The following is an 18768-nucleotide window of genomic DNA, read 5'->3' as shown; positions in this document are numbered from 1 at the left end:
ATATAGATGTCCTTTTGCTCCATCAAAACAGGACAATGATACAATTTCAGAACACATTTAGAAATAATTATGTCACTATCCACTCTACCATGGGCTGCAGTTGCCAACAAATTGCCCACTATTTAATTTAATTTAATTTAATAACATTTATATACCGCCCTTCTCCCTGAGGACTCAGGGCGGTTCACAGGGCAGAATAAAATAGCAAATACAAACATTAAAAGGAGATTAAACAATTGCCCTAATTAAAAACAATAGAGGTACAATTCTAAAAAACCCCGAGATAAAATTAAAAAACCAAAGATAAAACAACCCCACCGATCCCCATCACTATAGGTTCTCAGTTACATCTTCCTTTTTTTAAAAAAATAAATAGCTTTGATATAGATAAATTCATTAGTCCTAAATGGCAATGCTATTCATTAACTAATTCTACTACTGTATAACTCTGTTTATTTAACTTTACCTTATATAATCATCCTCTCCTCAAGATAAATGAAATGGGAATCTGCTTCAATCCCTGAATTTTTCAGAGAAAAGTTGTGTGTACTGCCAACTAGCCTATCTTATGTCCAGTGCTTTTTTTGTAAAAAAAAAAAAGTGCTGGAACTCACACATGTCACACAACCTGCCTTGCCTACCCTACAAGGTTCCATCCAAAAAAGGTGCTGGAACTCCGTTCTGAGCGTTCTGTGACAAAAAAAGCCCTGCTTATGTCAATATATATGAGTTGAGTGGGATTGCTGATGTTCAACTGCTCTTCTGAACATCTGATTTTCCTACCCGTTCAATAATAAAAGAGGAGCCCAACAAATATGGCTGATCAGGATGTAAGATGATAGGTACTTCTTTCCAAACTACAACTACCTGCAGAAATTCTCTGTTGAGTCTGTCAGAATTTTACCCAAGCTAAAGTCCTGATTGCATTACAATAAACCTTGAAAATACATTACATTTGTGCGATCTTCTATAATCTTTCGTTCTTTAGGTTATAGTACTGAACAATGCTCTACTGTCTATAAAAAGCATGTTGGCTGGAGGCAACGGAACATCCTGATTAAGGATTTGTGGAGAATAAGAAAAATGACCTTGATAGAAATATGCAAGGAAAGAGGGCTAAAACACTTTTTTTTAAGTTCTGGAAAACAAGATAATATTTAAAAAGTGGATTAAGCAGACACCTCCCTGATTTGGTGGGGGTGGAGGGAAGGGAAGATAAGAGCTGAACGAGACCCAAAGATTCTGTCGCTGTAGCTAATTTCAACAAAAGCTACTTCTATTTTTTCCTTTTAATATGAAAAAACAAAGTGAGATTACTTCCAGTCTTCTTGTGGCTATTTGGTCTCGTTTACCAAATGGTGTTGACAGGACTATAGATTGGAGATGATTGGACTTGCATAGTATTATAATTACTGTATTCATCAACCTAGATATAAGACCCTGTAGAATAGCTGACTGACAAATGTATTAACTAGGACAAGTTATTACCAGCAGAGCTGTTGAGAACTAAACTAGCTTCTAATAATCAGGCTCTTTTCCCCATATGCAGGGAAAACCCTACAAGCAGTTCCTTATAGGGAGGAAAATGTAAAAAACATGCTCACAACTAGCTTTGATAATGTGAGTATATAACTTAAGTTGTAGTTTATTATGTGCTGTCTGCATTTATGACATTTCCCCCTGAGTAACAATTAATGGGAGAGAGACTCAGATGCGACAATACCAGATCTTGTCTCCAATACCTAGAGTAGAGTATTGCTGGACTTAGAGTTTTAACCAAATCTTTAGAAAAACTTCAAAATTCTACTGTATTATAAACCGTATTTGTCATTTAATAGATGGAACAGCAAGGAGACATCTAGCAAAAGAAAACTCAATATGGCTTCTGTGCTAAAGGTAAAAGTAAGAAACTCACTTTTTAAAAAAATAAATAAATCATAAACTGAAATACCATTAAGAAGTCAACAGGCCATCATGATGCACATTTTGCTAAAGAAAAATACACTAAAAGTATAAACATATGGAATGAACTCAAGAAAACAACATCGCAGTATTGGCTTCATCTGGAGATGAAATGTTCCACTGAGATGATTTGTAAAATATACATAGAAAGAAATTCACCAATAATTTAAAACTTAAATTTCAGAATTTGTCAGGGGGTGGGGGTGGGGGAAGAAATGTGGAAAAGATAACTGAGGAATTAAAACATATCCAAAATAGGTGTTCATTTCCCAGTTGTTTGGGACTGACTTTGAGAAACTTGGTAATAGCAATCTTCTGGACTGCATCTTCCTGCACGGCCAGGTAGTCCCTGCACACCTGGTTCTCCTGGAGCTCCGGGTGGGCCTTGCATACCAGTAACTAAACAAACAAACAAACAAACAAACAAACAAACAAACAAACAAACAACTGCAATTAAAGGTAAAGGTAAATGTTCCCCCACACATACGTGCTAGTCGTTTCCGACTCTAGGGGCCGGTGCTCATCTCCGTTTCAAAGCTGAAGAGCCAGCGTTTCTCCGAGGATGTCTCCGTGGTCATGTGGCCGGCATGACTAGACACCAAAGGCGCACGGAACGCTGTTACCTTCCCACCGTAGTGGTCCCTATTTTTCTACTTGCCTTTTCACGTGCTTTCGAACTGCTAGGTTGGCAGAAGCTGGGACGAGTAACAGGCGCTCACTCTGTTATGCGGCACTCGGGATTTGACCCGCCAAACTGCCGACCTTCTGATCGACAAGCTCAGCGTCCCAACCCACTGAGCCACCACGTCCCTAAACTGCAATTAGCCTTGTTAATTTTAGTCAGCCATCCAGCAGTGGGTATTGAATTTTATTTCAGAAGTTATGCATTACAGGGCAACTCAATTTAGTTTTTTTTAAAAAAAAATATGTAATTGTTATATTGTCAATAATAGGAAGAGTTGTTTTTTTTACCTGTAGGACCAGGTGGGCCAGGATCACCTACCAAGCCAATTCCAGGCTCACCTCTTTCACCTTTTTGTCCTCTGTAGCCTAGAGAAGATAAATACAAATGGAATAAGAGTGTCCTGAAATGACACCGTTAAAAGTTTTGTTAGACTCTTTCCTCAGAGTAATGGCAAAGATCATTTTAACTTATTTTCTGATGCAGGGAATTTAAGCAATATTCTATATCTTTCTTATACACAGAATATTCCCAGTGGAGAGGAGCAGATGTGGACGTAAAAGGCGCTGGCTAGGTATATTTAACAATTTAAGTGGCATTAATTCTGCCTAATTTGGATTAAAGTGGATTTGAAGACAGGAAGGTGCAGTGAAAGATAAAACAATGGATTCTTTTTGTTAATAATTGAAAATAGGTTTAATGGGGAATTGGCAGGGAATTGAACAACTTTGTGGTAAGTTTAGAATATCATTAAAAGTGCTGAGCACAGGGCATATTACGATCTTACTTGCAACCTGAGATTTCAGCAGCAGTGAGCTGCCAAAACAAGTATAGGATAAATTATAGCTATTGTTTAAACACAGGAAATTTAGGCACAAGTATCTGTGCTTGGTTTATCAAGGAATGGATAATTACAGAATGATTTAGCCATTACATGCTTTATATATATTTTTTATTTTTTTATTTTAATTCCATTTATATCCCGCCCTTCTCCGAAGACTCAGGGCGGCTTACAAGCTTAGCAGCAATATATGAAGCTTGCTGAAAAATTCAAGGCTATTTAGATATTGTTTTGACTTGGTTCACATACCGCACTAAGTTCACAATAAACTATAAAAACATGATAGTTTAGCACAATATAAGAACCTAACCACAGCATGAGCAGGGGGATCTGAATTTAGGTTTCCACTAGTATAGAGACTATAATTCAATTTCCCTGATCTGGCACCTTCCTGAGGTATTTCATGTCCATACTGGCTGGAAATTCTGGGAGTTGACTTCTGGACTATGCTAAATAGGAAAAGGCTGCTCTATATTATGATCAGTGGACTATATGGAAAATAGTGATACATTTGAAAATTATTAAAAAGTAAAAATGGGTGGGGAGCTGTTCCTTTTTTCCTTGGGAATATTAGAATTCCATTTTTGATAGACATGGAAGAAATTCATAAACATCTGGTAGGCCTGAGTGGATCTGTGGCCTTGAAAATAGTTGTTTCTGAGGAAGACAGAAAGGCCCTCCTGGTTGTTCCCGACGTCACGTGACATCGCGCAATGTATCGAGATGGTTTTGCCATTTCTTGCAATGGGTTGGGCACGGCTTCCACATGACGCATCCAGCCCGCGGGCTGGCAGTTTGACACCCCTGCCTAAGACTGAACTCCAGTTTTGAAGTTAATTGTATGAATAGATTTCACCTTATGAAGTTGTATAAGCAATTCTGGAAAAAAAAAGTTTCAGATGTCTTCAGTGAAATCAAGGGAAAGCTTCTAGACAATTGTGCGTCTTTATATTCATCCACTTTGTGAAGCTCTAATCAGATATTTGTAAGAGCTATAATTTCTTTGAGATACAAAGCGGTTTTGTGAAAAAGCAGGGTTTTAAAACAAATTCTATCGTCTACTGCCAGGAAATGGGAAGGCTAATCAATGGTTCTGAAAAACTGTCAGGCGTCAAAAGCGTCCTCTTGATGGGCAAAAGGTTTAAGGGACTTAAAGGGAATTAAAGGACAAAGGATGAAGACAGATACAGCAGATAGCTGAGAGAAGCCAATTCTGAATTGCTTATTTCCAAATGCAGTGTCAGTTCACATAGCTGAGTCGCACAATTTTAGAAGGGCTGTCAAAACAATACTGAATATTGAAAGAAATGATAAAATGGGTCAGAAATGCATATTTGAACTAAAGTAAATCGTGGATCTGAAAGTGCTGAGGCCTGTTTTGCTACTTCTGGTTTTTAATTCTGTTTCTCACACTGAAAAAGAGGCTCAAATTGAAAGTTACGTTGAATATAAAGCAATGAATGAATGAATGAACCTTTATTGTCAAAGTACAACAAAAAAAAGCATATATATTCTTTTCCTTCTTAATGAAAAGTAAGTATAAGGGGCACTAAAGGGCCTAATTTAGGAGTGATTTAACTCTGTTGTTCAAAGTGATGCTCCTGATCAAAGATCATGACCACAATTTGAAAGGAGACAAAGACGTATGTCTCTTTCCAACATATGCTCTGCTTGCTTCTGAATAAGGAAAACAAATGTCTTTAGCAATACATTCAGAAAACACAGTTTGATTCTAATTTGGAAGCAGCACCTATATAAGTAGAGTAGCATGCTGGATACTGACCAATAGAAGCCAGCTGACCCATCTACTATTGCTGCAGAACAGCTTTATGGTTTGCTTTATCAGTTGATTGAGTAAAGAACATATGACGGAACCATCATCATGCAAAGACATAAATCTAAACCAGAACTAAAGAAGCCATATCATGGCTTAGAGGTGATAGGTGAATCCAGCCTGTTGGCTATCAGCAAGAAAATGAAGAGTTGTCTCAAAGGGGATGAAGCCCAGAGCTGAGATTTTTCTCAGCAAGGTGAACACTCGAGATGTTTGCATGCATGCCAGTGCTAGCAGGAGATTAATTTTCTAGTGTTACCAGATGAAGGAAATTAGAATAACACAATTATGGTTAAATGAGATTTCAGTTGCTGTTAACTCAACAAAACAAACATGTCAGGAAGCATGCACCCTGCTCAGAAAATGACATATATTAAAAAACAAACTGACAGTGAAATGTGATATCTTCATAAATTAAAAAGGAATAAGGATAGTTATCTTCATATATTATCTGGGAAACTACAGCCTATTGAATAGAAGTCGTACTGTCCTCCAATTACCATGATTAATTTGATAAACACATTACTCAGAATGGTATGCAATTTATTTTAATCACTACACTTTCTAGCAAAGGCATCTTGTTGTTTGCTATATTACCTTGCTTTATTTTACAATAAAAATCATTGCTCCAGACTAACCCTACTGAGCTGTAAGGGGCACCTGCAGGAAGGATGAAAAAAGTCTAGATGGTGGCTATGGCCTTGTGATTGAAATTCTGCTTTGCTTTGCTTAAGAAGGTGAGGTTTTGATAGTGCAGCCACATCTGCCATCTTGATTATTTGACCCCTCTCCTGTCCATGGACACACCTGGTGTTATGCATTAAAAAAAGGGCTTTTGCCCTTAGCTATCCCCTTAGGTATCCATCACTTGGATGTCTATATGTGTCATGGATAAGGAAATAAAACAATAATTTGGAACCATAGGTAAACAAGGAATAAGGCAACCCAGAACATCTACTGACATGAATATAAGAGTCAATCCACACTTTATGGTTATAGACTCTAAAAAACCCCCAATGATCAGTCACATCCAAATTACATAAAATATTTTTACATTGTTGAGTAATTACAAAACATTTATGAAACATTTCATCAACGATTTGTAAATTTTGGCTTTATTTTACAGAGTCAAAACAGTGAGAAAAACACTTAAATATTGTAAAAGAACACCATTCAAGAGCAATCCAAAACAGGTATCTGTCATTAACACAGCAGTTTTCAATATGAGGTATATTTTAGTAATTATTAAACTTCCAGAGTTTAACTTCACAGTCTACCTGAGTGACATTTTAAATTTATTGTGAAAACTATGGTGTTAATATAAGGTTTTAAATTCAAGTGAAACAAGGTGCAACTCTAAAATTCTCACAATCAGTCGATGATGAAACATAAATTATTTCAGCATATATTCTGACTTGTTAATTATGATTTATTGTAAGGATACTGCAGAAATTCTGCAGAAATCAACCATGTTGTTATCCCTGGCAGCATTTGGGAAGTTTAGAGGAGAATGCAAAAACCTGTTTAGATAAGCAGTACTTCTTTGGATGAGTAGATGCCCAAGCAGAGACAAACAGAGGCAATAATGCTTGAAAAACAGGGACGCTGGCATTAAGACATTGCATCATTCTCCAATTATCAATGAATTTTAGCCTGCAGATCTAAATCTTTAGTCCCATTGTTAACCAAGTACTGCTTCTTTCTAAGATCAGAATCTAGGCTTCCCATTTAGAAGACTTTAAAAAGTGCAGGGTTCCCTATTCACCTACAGGTGGTCAGCAACTTTGAGTGATGTTGTAGATAAAAGATTTTCCAAGGTTTAGCTATCTTGTAAGATTCTGGACATTAGAATACTATTTTTCATTAAAATTTGGGGATGAGTTAGTACCATCTAGGAGGGCTGCAGGGGTTAGGGTTCCCATGGGCACCACATTATAAACCTCTTAACTAGACAAGAAACATTAAAATTGCTAGCAATGTCTAGAAGACCTTCTAATGCTAGGTGTAGGAATTCAAGGCCATTAAAAAGACTCTTCTGTCTTTGATATACGCATTTCTTTTCCTTCTAAATACAAAAGTTGGCATATTTCGTCATTTACTCAAAATCTGCCTTAGCACATGTAACATTTTTGTGTATATTTTTATTGAATAGGATGGATATAGTACATATAGTTCTCCACACTTCAGAAAATATTCCTCTTGCCCTCCAGTCTGATGACAGGACAACAGAGATAAGTAGAAGGCAGAGCAATGGACTGTAGAAATACAGTCTGTTCAGGGATAAATTATCCAGAAATGATGTTCATTGCTCTGCCTTCTACTTAACCTAATAACCAGATAAGATGCCTTTACATCAAAGGTACTTTCTATTGAGAAAATTTCATATTTGGTATTCAGGGTTCAGAATATCTTTTGAAGAATTTGTTCTTTAGGCTATATTTGTATCTTACAAATGTGGAGATCTTTGAGGAAGATTATATAGCATATCAGTGTATGGAGCTAGCTACGAACAAGGTCGTTAAAAAAATGAGCCACTGTGACACATTTTTTAGAAATCCACTCAGTTATCAGCTGCATTGGGGGAAAAAAAAACCTTTGCAGTAATTTTACCCATTATTTTCATTTCAACAAAAGCATAGAGAAAGTGTCTATGGGTGGTCCTTTGTGAACAAATACAATCGGTTTTGGAATTTCCATCACTAAATGATGTACAGCAGCAAAATGTAATATCATATATGATGCTGCTGCTTAGCAGTAGGCAATTCTAGTATTCCTGGTTGACATCGTTCAGCAAATTACTGTGAGTTGTTAAGTGAGGATCTGATCACCATTTGTGACCTCCTCTCGGCTTCTCCATTGACTTAGCTTGTCAGAAGCCAGCAAAGAAAATGGCTGACTGTGGGATGCTTTGATGGATAGAGTATAAGTACCACTCACTCAGGGCCGTTGCAAGTTTGAATGGTTACTGAATGAGTGGTTGTTAAGCAAGGACCACTTTTAGTTGTGAGGAAAATTCTCTATATTTTCTCTACTTCCTTAGAGTTATATAAAAAACAGGGTCAATGCAATTACAGACTTCCACATGGTTCTCATTCCCCCCCAAACCATATAGGAATTTCAGCTTTAAGATTTACTGATAATAACTAGACTATTATTTAGCTTTGCAAAACATTTTTTAATTCAATGCCTCACTTAATAACTGAAGTTGCTCCTTTAATGCATGTTAGTGATTGGTGGCTACTATTTTCTTGTCTCTGTGTGTTGTGGGGAGCTTGAATACTGAAGCTAGTAAGCAAGAAGACTTTGGGCATACTACAAGTTCTGTTTTGGGAAATTAACATTTCCCAATTCTTTCTAGCCTCACCATCCATACTGACTCCATTGCTCAAATGGTACAACTGAAAATAAGCAATACAACTATAATCCTAAGTGATTTAATCTGTATTATTCTCATTACATGAGGGAATTCACTCACTCACTCACTCACTAATTCACTCACTCATTCTTCACATTTCTATAGCTCTTGTTTTACCTAAAAGACTCTTATTAAGAGATGCCCTGAAACATCCTACTAGTGACCCAAACTGTTTTATTACCTAATTTTAACCTTAAGCCAAACGAGGCTTAAGGCCTTCCTGTACAATTGAGTGATACTGCTCATCTCCCATCCCTCAGACAGAAGCAAAATCATTTTAATGTGCAATCTGCCCCATTTGCAGATCCATTCCCTGCCTCTATTTTGCATATTCTGAGTCACCACCAAATGGTGCTGTTTTGGTTGCGTGAGGTAAGCAGCTGGTGCCTTCCTTGGCTTTCCTGCCCTCCATTTTAAACACATCACTAACTGGTGGGGAAATTAATCCATTAATCATGGCACTGTTTCAGGAACAGGAAGGATGACTGCAGGATTCTTTCTCATCTTCTCTAGCTTCCTCCTGGGATTTCCCCCTAACTCTCCACTGTACTCTAGCTGAAGCTGAACAAAGTAACAAACCCAAAAGTCATGTAGGGAGATGAGCTGCAAGCAGTACTTAGACTAAGGCAGGGGTAGGCAACCTCGGCTCTTTTATGACTCATGGACTTCAACTCCCAGAATTCCTGAGTCAGCATAGCTGACTCAGGAATTCTGGAAGTTGAAGTCCATGAGTCATAAAAGAGCCAAGGTTGCCTACCTGTGGACTAAGGATTCCTCTCCTGTTTCTTTCCTTGTACGTACAGATAGCCCTCAATGCACAACCATTTGTTTATCCCAAAGCTGCTTTTTTTCAAAAGGCAACTGGACTCTGCTTTTCCTTGAAGATGTTTCCCTTTTCATCCAGGAAGCTTCTTCAGTTCTAACTTTAATTCAGTTAGAAGAGAAACGTCTTCAAGGAAAAACAAAGTCCAGTTGCCTTTTGAAAAAAGCACCTTTGGGACAACCATGACCTGGATGACTGAGAATCTCCATAGACATTTAACTATTTGGTTAGGGAGTGTTCAAAGTTACAGCGGCATTGAAAAAAATGAGTTATGACTGATTCTCATGCAGAATTATCATGGTCACCTGAACAAAATTTGGATGCTTGGCAACCAGCATGTATTTACAAAGATTGTAGTGTCCTGGGCCATGTGATCACCATTTGCCATCTTCCCAGTCAGCCTCTGACAAGCAAAGTCAATGGGAGGAGCTGGATTCTTATAACGACAATGATTCACTTAACCACTTCAGTGACTCGCTTAACAACCATGAAAAAAGGCCATAAAATCAATTCACTTAAGAGCCACCTTGCTTATCAATGGAAATTCTGGTCCCCATTCGTGGTCATAAAGTTGCAGACTACCTGTATAGGCAATAAATGCGCAAAGGATCATCCATATTCTGTTGAGAAGCAATTGGAAAATAATATTGCACTCATTCAGTCTTGTGAAAAGAGTTGAAGCAAATTCAATATTGCCAGTCAAGCAGCCTAGTCCTATTGCAAACTTCTGATTGGCCAGAATTTGAATTTACTGGCTTCCAGTTACTTCCAATGTTCTGTGGAGAATGTAAAATAATGACAACCTCATTTCCCATGTTATGAACTACGCACAGATGTGTCAAACTCTTTGTAGCCATCTGGAATTTGGCAGCTCAGATTGGATAGTCCTACAATCATAACCTTGAGTACCCAAAATGGGAGAGGTGAGTGGAGAAAAATTAGTTGGAAGCTACAGAAAATCTCCCGAGGTAGTGGAGGAGGGATAGAGGCAATGGTGGGATTCAGCCAGTTCGCACCAGTTCGGCAGAACCGGTAGCTAATTTCTTGTTGCCCAGGCCCAGAACAGACTTCTGGAAGCGGCACCACACAGAGAACCAGTTGTTCACATATTTGAATCCCACCACTGGATAGAGGGGTTGGTGAGTAATAGTCTGGTAAATTGGTGCTTTGAAAGAGGTTGTGTGCCCTGCGACTACTATTTGGAGAATGGGAACGTCCCTCAGCAGCCATTTTGGAATAGTGCCCATAAGAAATGCACAACATTCTCAATATGCCATTTAGCCGCAAAATCTGAGGACCCTTGTAGAAGAGTGAATGCAGTATTGTGCATTTAAGGAAAGGAACATTGATGGTAGATGCAGATCTTACAAGCCAGATCTTTCTGGAAGTTAATGAACCTGACTTGATTGAATTTTCAACTGCAGCATTAGCTCTGAATTACTGAAATGTTTACTGTGCGGGGGCACCTGGATATAATTCAAAGCACACATTTTGTTCAACTTTTTAAAGCATGGCTGATTTAGAGTTGGTACACGGGATAATATTTATTTTATTTATTTTATTTTAATTCCATTTATATCCCGCCCTTCTCCGAAGACTCAGGGCGGCCTACAAGCTTAGCACTCAGCGACATTCTGCAATAATCTCTTTACAACTGTAACACTAAAAGCAGCTTTTATTATTTCTGTCACTAGAAGCATTGTTTCTAGTCCTTCACATACCAGTGGGAAATCATTCACATTATATCTTGGCTTGCTTGTTTTTGTTTTTTTACAAACGTCTTTAGCTATTCACTCTGCGTATCCTGGTTAAACAATCTAGAAGCCGAGATATTTGAGTCGATTATTTCCAAGAATTTGCATATTTCATTGAGGAGCAAGCCATATTCTGAAAAACCTCTAGTCTTCCTGTAACAATCCTTGATCTTTTCATTCTGGTTCTTCTCATTCTGAGCTCTTTCTCAGTTCTCTAAGCCATTATTCTTCTCCTTACAGCTTTGTGTTCCGCCCTTCTTCGGCTCTGTTTTCATGTTCTTCATTCCAGTCTGACTTGCTCTGACTCCAGAGCAGACCAAACTAACAAAAAATAATAATTAAAAACTACCTATATTCATAGGGTTTATATCTACTACCCCAATCGCATTTTCACAGTGTGAGCTTTAAATATTTTGTTTGTGCGTCTGAAATGGCAAGATAGTCTCTTTTCACTGATTCACCAAGACTAATGAAACATAATACTGAATACCTATAAACATTCCTTTTCCCCCAGTTAATCAATATGCCACTTTACAGAATTTCTGGCTAAGTTTTCTTCAGATACTGCACAAACCTAATTACAAGAATATATGTACGTAGTTAAATTTACTGGAAAAGTAATAAACTGTAACATTTACAGTTCATCATTTTGACTACACTTTAATTTGTACATATTTTATAACACACTGGATCCCGAAGATCAGAAACTCAAATAGCTGATTATGGGATAATCGTCTCGTTGTTAGAACTCTCCTACCTTCTGGTACTAATTTTTCAGTTAAAATAATTGTAGATTAATAAAAAGAATACATCAGTATCCTGATTTGACCAGGTATTAAGATTATGCACTAATTAGAAGTTTTTAATGTACAACAAAACAGACTCCTAAACAAATGTTAATAGATTGGTCTAATCTAGAAAATGCTAGTATTGATTTAAAAGTTAATTGTTAGAAAGCAAGTACCTGTATAGTTTTACCCAGCTCTGAAGATGTCTGAATGCTTTAAAAATAAAATATGCATATAGGAATGAGTTTGGAAGCCCTACCTGGTGGCCCACGTTCTCCAGGTGGCCCAGGTAATCCATCTTTTCCTGGAAGACCTGGCTTCCCATGAGTTTGGGAAGCTAGCATAGCAGCGGGCAACTTCAGCTGAGACACAAACTGTGTCATCCTCTCTTCATTTATTAAAAAAGCAACAAGAATAATAAAATAGCATTAAATGTCTTTTCAACACTTGGAAACATATATTTACTGTACTACTACTACTAATAATAAACCTTTATTGTCAAAGTACAACATGTGTACATTGAGATTAGCTGAGCCTCCCCCCGTGCTCTCTCCCCCCAACACACAGTGACAACAAACCTCCATCTTATTACACCATGTGAACTAATTGCATCACACACCGGCCTCGCAAATCAATTCTGCATAAAGTTTATAAAATTTATTTCCCATTCAAAAGCCTAACAGCCCACAGATAAAAGCTATTTTTAAGCCTGTTGATATGGCTGGCTATATTCCTATATCTCCTACCGGATGGTAGGAGAGTAAAGAGATACCGTCCAGGGTGTGAGTCATCCCTGAGAATCTTCCTCACTCTTCCAAGGCAACGAGCCCTGGCGATGTCATCCAGTGGTGTCAGGGGACAGCCCACAATGTCTTGTGCTGTGCTCACTACCCTCTGTAATACTTTCCTATAAGTTATAACTGCAGTATTACGGTTTATATTTTTTTTTCAAATTATTTAGCAAGTGGTCATCTAAATTGATCATTTCTCTTCTCTTCACTTCACCCTTTCTTCCTGACCTGTTTTCTGATTTTGCCCAAGCTTGGCAATATTTTGCATTTTTAATGTGTTGAATTGTCATGGGTAAAGGGCCAAGGAGAGAAGTTTTGTTATTGATAATTTTTAGCCTTTTAAGTAGGCTGTTGCTGGGTAATGATGGAGGGTTCTAGAAGCATTAAAGGAAATAGATAAAACTATGTAATTCAAAGGAAGTCTTGTGCACTCCTCCCATATCCCCATTCAGCTTTTTGCCTCATCACTCATTTGACCTCCAAGCTTTTGTGCTTTAACAAAATAATGGGAGAAGTTGGCTGCGATAGGAGAGGTGCACCAGGTCTCTCTCTCTCTGCAATTAGCCTATCCTGAATTGAAACCTATTCGTGTGTCAGGTATAGATGGAAAAAAACCTGGGCTCTGTCACCTTTGGAGATCTTTGGTGTGTCAGAATCGTATGTTCAATAGACATGATTGCATTTTTATGACACCATAGTAATCATAACATTTGATACAAAATGTCCCATGGAAGATATGTCTGTTAAAAAGCATAAGCTCTTTTTTTAGAAAACTGTCACATGTCTTAGGTATTATTTAATTCAAAGAACAAAAAGGAGACATTATTTAGGAAACCTCTGTGAGTGCCTAAGAGTAGGATTTTTTTGTTTCATTTTTTTCATCCTGTGATTTTTGTCTTAGTTAGCAAAGAGAAAGAAAATGCTGAGAAAGGTTACAGATCACACAAGTTAATAATAATAATAAGTAAGTTGGAAGGGACCTTGGAGGTCATCTAGTCCAAACCCCTGCTCAGGCAGGAAACCCTATACCATTTCAGGCAAATGGCTGTCCAGTCTCGTCTTAAAAACTTCCAGTGTTGGAGCATTCACCACTTCTGGAGGCAGGTTCTTCCACTGGTTAATTGTTCTAACTGTCAGGAAGTTTCTCCTTAGTTCTAGGTTGCTTCTCTCCTTGACTAGTTTCCATCCATTGCTTCTTGTCCTGCTTTCAGGTGCTTTGGAGAATAGCTTGACTCCCTCTTCTTTGTGGCAGCCCCTGAGATATTGGAACACTGCTATCATGTCACCCCTCACCCTTCTCTTCATTAAACTAAAAGGTAAGGTAAAGGTAAAGGTTCCCCCGCACATGCGTGCTAGTCGTTTCTGACTCTAGGGGCTGGTGCTCATCTCCGTTTCAAAGCCGAAGAGCCAGCGCTTGTCCGAGGACGTCTCCGTGGTCATGTGGCTGGCATGACTAGACGCCAAAGGCACACGGAGTGCTGTCACCTTCCCACTGTAGTGGTCCCTATTCTTCTACTTGCGTTTTTACATGCTTTCGAACTGCTAGGTTGGCAGAAGCTGGGACGAGTAACAGGCGCTCACTCTGTTACGCGGCACTTGGGATTTGACCCACCAAACTGCCGATCTTCTGATCGACAAGCTCAGCGTCCTAACCCACTGAGCCACCGCGTCCCTTTCATTAAACTACACATACCCAATTCCAGCAACTGTTCCCTATATTTTTAGCCTCCAGTTCCCCAATCATCTTTGTTGCTCTTCTCTGTACCCTTTCCAGAGTCTCGACATCTTTTTTACATCGTGGTGACCAAAACTGGATGCAGTATGCCAGGTGTGGCCTTACCAAGGCATTGTAAAGTGGTATTAGTACTTCACGTGATCTTGATTCTATCCCTCTGCTAATGCAGCCTAGCACTGTGTTGGCTTTTTTTGGCAGCTGCAGCACACTGCTGGCTCATATTGAAGTTAGTTAGTCCCTAGCTATTGATATTGATTGAAGAGCAGACCAGGATCAAAGACTTGATGAGAGGGCTGACAATCTATGCTACTTTCCCTCCATCTTGTTACAGTGTTTGAGTAGCTCAGAAACTGTCACTGAATATCACCTCTACTGTATCTCTATGCAGGTCAAACTGCCTATGGTTTGCATCATTTCACTTTGGAAGAGGAAAGAGAGGAAAGTCATATGGGTCTTCTTTTATTTGATTTTACTGCTTCATTTGACCCTTAGGGTTTTGAACATCAAGAATATGCTAACTCATCAGAGTTCCACAATATTTGGCAAACCAAGATTAAGACAGACCCCCCAAGAATTTAAAAATCTCCTTTTTTACTGTTTGTCCAGCACTGCAAGAAAAAAAGTTCAATTAACTTCTCCCTAGATACAGTTCATCATATTTTGGAGGATGTAGGATGTATATATATATGTAAAGGTGCTGTAGGTTTCATTTGGCGGGTTGAATCCCGAGTGCCGCGTAACAGAGTGAGCACCTGTTACTCGTCCCAGCTTCTGCCAACCTAGCAGTTTGAAAGCCCGTAAAAATGCAAGTAGAAAAATAGGGACCACTACGGTGGGAAGGTAACAGCTTTCCGTGTGCCTTTGGCGTCTAGTCATGCCGGCCACATAACCACGGAGACGTCCTCGGACAAGCGCTGGCTCTTTCGGCTTTGAAACGGAGATGAGCTCCTAGAGTCGGAAACGACTAACATGCATGTGCGGGGAAACCTTTACCTTTACTTTAGGTTTCATTGCTATCTGCCCTCTGACTAACAGGTCTTCTCTCTAACAAGTTAGTATCCTTTGTGATTTCAGTACACATTCAACAAGCAGACTGTTACTTTAAGGTATTTTGAATGTCAAACTATTATTTGGGATTGCAATACGTGACTTGGAAGGAACCTGCCTGCCTTAAGCATTTTAAATGTATTTGTATAAATAACTGAAGCTCAGTGAAACTGTTCCAAAGGTTACATATCCAGTAGATCTATAATTCACAATTGGAAGCAAGTATTTAAAACGAGGTGTGAAATATGTATTATATTTTCTCATGCGCTATTTCCTTACCTTCAAAAACTCTAAGAACCTCCTGTCTGACATATTTTTTCATTTCCTCAAATGAAATTGAATCAGCCTGAAGAAATAAAAAATAAAAGAGATTAAGCATCAATATCTTGGGCCACAAAATCTTCAAAACAAATAATCTTGTCTTCATGTGTCTATTAAGAGCTCCGCAACAATAAAAGTTAAAAATAGGATTCACATAATGAAAATCTGGTAGCCTCACCATCATCGTAACCATAACCATAACTACCACCGCCACCATATAAGCAATACTACTGCCTAGAAATACTTGTTTCTCAACTATTCTTATGGAGTTTTATTTTGAATTTTCAGGAAAAAAGATGGCCCACTCCAATCAATAGATTGCATGCAGACCCGAAGGCCCAGAACTCCTTCCAACTGCAATTTCCGAATATAAAAATTGGATTTACTACCCTCCTGATGTAGAAAACACACAAAAGCTGTTGTTTAATCTTTAAAATAGGCTTAGAATAGAAACTCATTTCATTATCTTTGCTCATGATATGTCTTTCCCATTAAATAATGCCATTTTGCCCACTACAGCTTTACCCTCTCCAAAAATGTTAGGTGCAGCACATAGCCCGTGGAGGTTGTCTGCTCCCTGCCCTTCAACCTACTGGTATTCCTGGAATTCCCGGGACACCCGGAGGGCCCTTTACTCCTGGAGGTCCTAGATTGCCTTTTTGCCCTGCAGATCCAGTAGGTCCTAGGGGCCCTTGGTCTCCTGGTAAGCCTGGCTTTCCTCTTTCACCTTGTGGGCCCCTGTCTCCAGGTATACCTTGATCACCCTATTGAAACAAACAAACAAACGAATGCTGTATCAAATGCTTTGCTTGAGCTTTCATTATCTTAAATCCCTTGAAAATGAAAACATTAAAGACCATCAGAGTGGCAAAGTCCTTGGCATTTCCAGCCAAAAACATGACTTAGAGTTCACACCTTCCTGCATGTTTTTAAACTCATTGTTTTGCTTAGGTCTGCACAGCACCTGCAGTGGTCAGCCACACTATTTTGGGGAAAGAAGTAGCCGCTTTTGGAATGACCAGTGGATGCTATGTGGGCATCCCTGCATATTTTGAAGCATATTTTTTTTGCCTTAAAGTTCAAAGCAACTTCCAGTCGTACTGAATACAGTAATAGTTCTTTACACTACAGAATAGCATCTGAAAGGACCAAACAGGGAAGACTAAGAAAATTGGAATCCATTAGCAAAACAACCAGAAAATCCCATAAAGTTCTACTATCTTATCAGCTGTAAGGTTTTAGCACTGCAAAAGAAAGAAGATATAAGAATGTAGAAGGCTGAAGTACATGATGCAAAGAAAGGAAGATCCGTAGGTATTCCTATTCTTCTAATTATAGATTTTTTTAAATACAGCAATGCTTAAAACAGATCCTTCTTACTCAGTTATCTTTTGAATTTTGGATGAAATAAGGTGGGGGATACAACGAAAAACAAACAAACCCCAAACCCTGCTTTTCTCTTTTACTCAAAGAAGTTTATCTTAACAAGGTACCTAATGTCTTTATCATAAGGACTGTAAAGTAAGTGTTGTCTACAGCCCAGAGTAAAATAAATCCTCGGTGTAATATTAATTATATAAAGTGATCCATTACTGAAACTTTAATTATGAAGGTGACATATACAACTTAGATTTGACATATATATATATATGATTCTACTGTTTGCTTCACTTCTTCAACTGGTAAACAATGGAAAACTATATAAATCAGCTTTCTTCAAGCTCATGTCCTCCAAATATACTAGAATTACAAATCTCAAAAATATCATGTAAACCAGGATATTCTTGCTGCAAATTTCGAGAGCTGGTATTACTGCCCCCATATCTGGGTGTCGGCTGTTGGGGAGAATGCATTCTAGTCTTCCTGTTTCCTTCCTAGCTTTTTTAATTGCCTCTTTTGAGTGGTGTGTAAACAGTAAGCAGAAATGAACAGGATGGCACTTAATAGGAACAAATGTGGGAGCAAATATATGATGGGAAAGATCTGGCTTGACAGTAATGTGAAAAGGATAGATCACCAGTTGTATTGCAACTGCTAGAAATCTAATAATATTTGAGGATGCATTAATAGCAGTTTATGGTTCAAAGCATGGGAAGTAATTGTCCCACTCTAAGTCAGACCCCACTTACAATACTGCGTCCAGTTCAAGTCACTTTGATCACAAACTTGGAGTAAATTCATCAAGACTTCTAAATAACCTGCCATTTTAATCTGTTTGATTTCCACTGTATTAATATTTATCACAAGCTATAATGCTTCAGTTTATATGCATTTGTACCTTACAAGTTTGCATGTAAATTACAAATAATAAGCTGGATAAATATGACGACTGGCAAAGTAACTTACACGTTCTCCTTTGGGGCCTCTATCACCAGGTTTACCCATTAAACCCTACAAAAAATGTAAAGTATTGCTAAAATATATATTATTGCTGACAAAAGCGCAATTATAATATGCATACATAAATAGTTTTCTTACCTGAAGACCAGGTAATCCATCTTTCCCACCTAAACCCTAAGGGAAAAAATAATGATCTTCATATTACCAAATGTTTGACTTTTGCTATCTGTATCTTATGACAGAACAAAACACAAGCATAAAGCCTTCAGGAAAATAAATGCAAAATCTCAACTGACAAGGTGATTAGAGACTTTTGGCAGTTGCCCCAGGTTTTACTCATTCGGATTCCAAAGGGCTCAAGGCATTCTTTAAACACATAACCAAAAAGTGGTTCTAGCTGGCTGTTGGACTCAGAGTAGCATTTAATGCCTGCAA

The 18768-nt window shown here is 38.3% G+C and overlaps 1 protein-coding gene across 1 annotated transcript in view; it reads right to left on the bottom strand.

The window, feature by feature from the left end:
* Nucleotides 1-2224: 2224 nt before the first annotated feature.
* Nucleotides 2225-18768, bottom strand: part of COL19A1 (collagen type XIX alpha 1 chain) — a gene marked incomplete at both ends in the record, with an annotated part of 189903 nt that continues 173359 nt past the window's right edge. The window contains 7 exons of the mRNA XM_083372775.1: nt 2225-2361; nt 2935-3012; nt 12359-12487; nt 15952-16018; nt 16587-16757; nt 18340-18384; nt 18472-18507. Of these exons, the coding sequence (XP_083228901.1) occupies nt 2225-2361; nt 2935-3012; nt 12359-12487; nt 15952-16018; nt 16587-16757; nt 18340-18384; nt 18472-18507 (663 nt within the window). The remainder of the gene's footprint in view (nt 2362-2934; nt 3013-12358; nt 12488-15951; nt 16019-16586; nt 16758-18339; nt 18385-18471; nt 18508-18768) is intronic.

This window comes from Vipera ursinii, assembly GCF_947247035.1.
Source record: "Vipera ursinii genome assembly, chromosome: 1".
Taxonomy (NCBI): Eukaryota; Metazoa; Chordata; class Lepidosauria; order Squamata; family Viperidae; genus Vipera; species Vipera ursinii.
The sequence above is the reverse complement of the archived record's forward strand: the minus strand, read 5'-3'. Positions and strand labels throughout refer to the sequence as shown.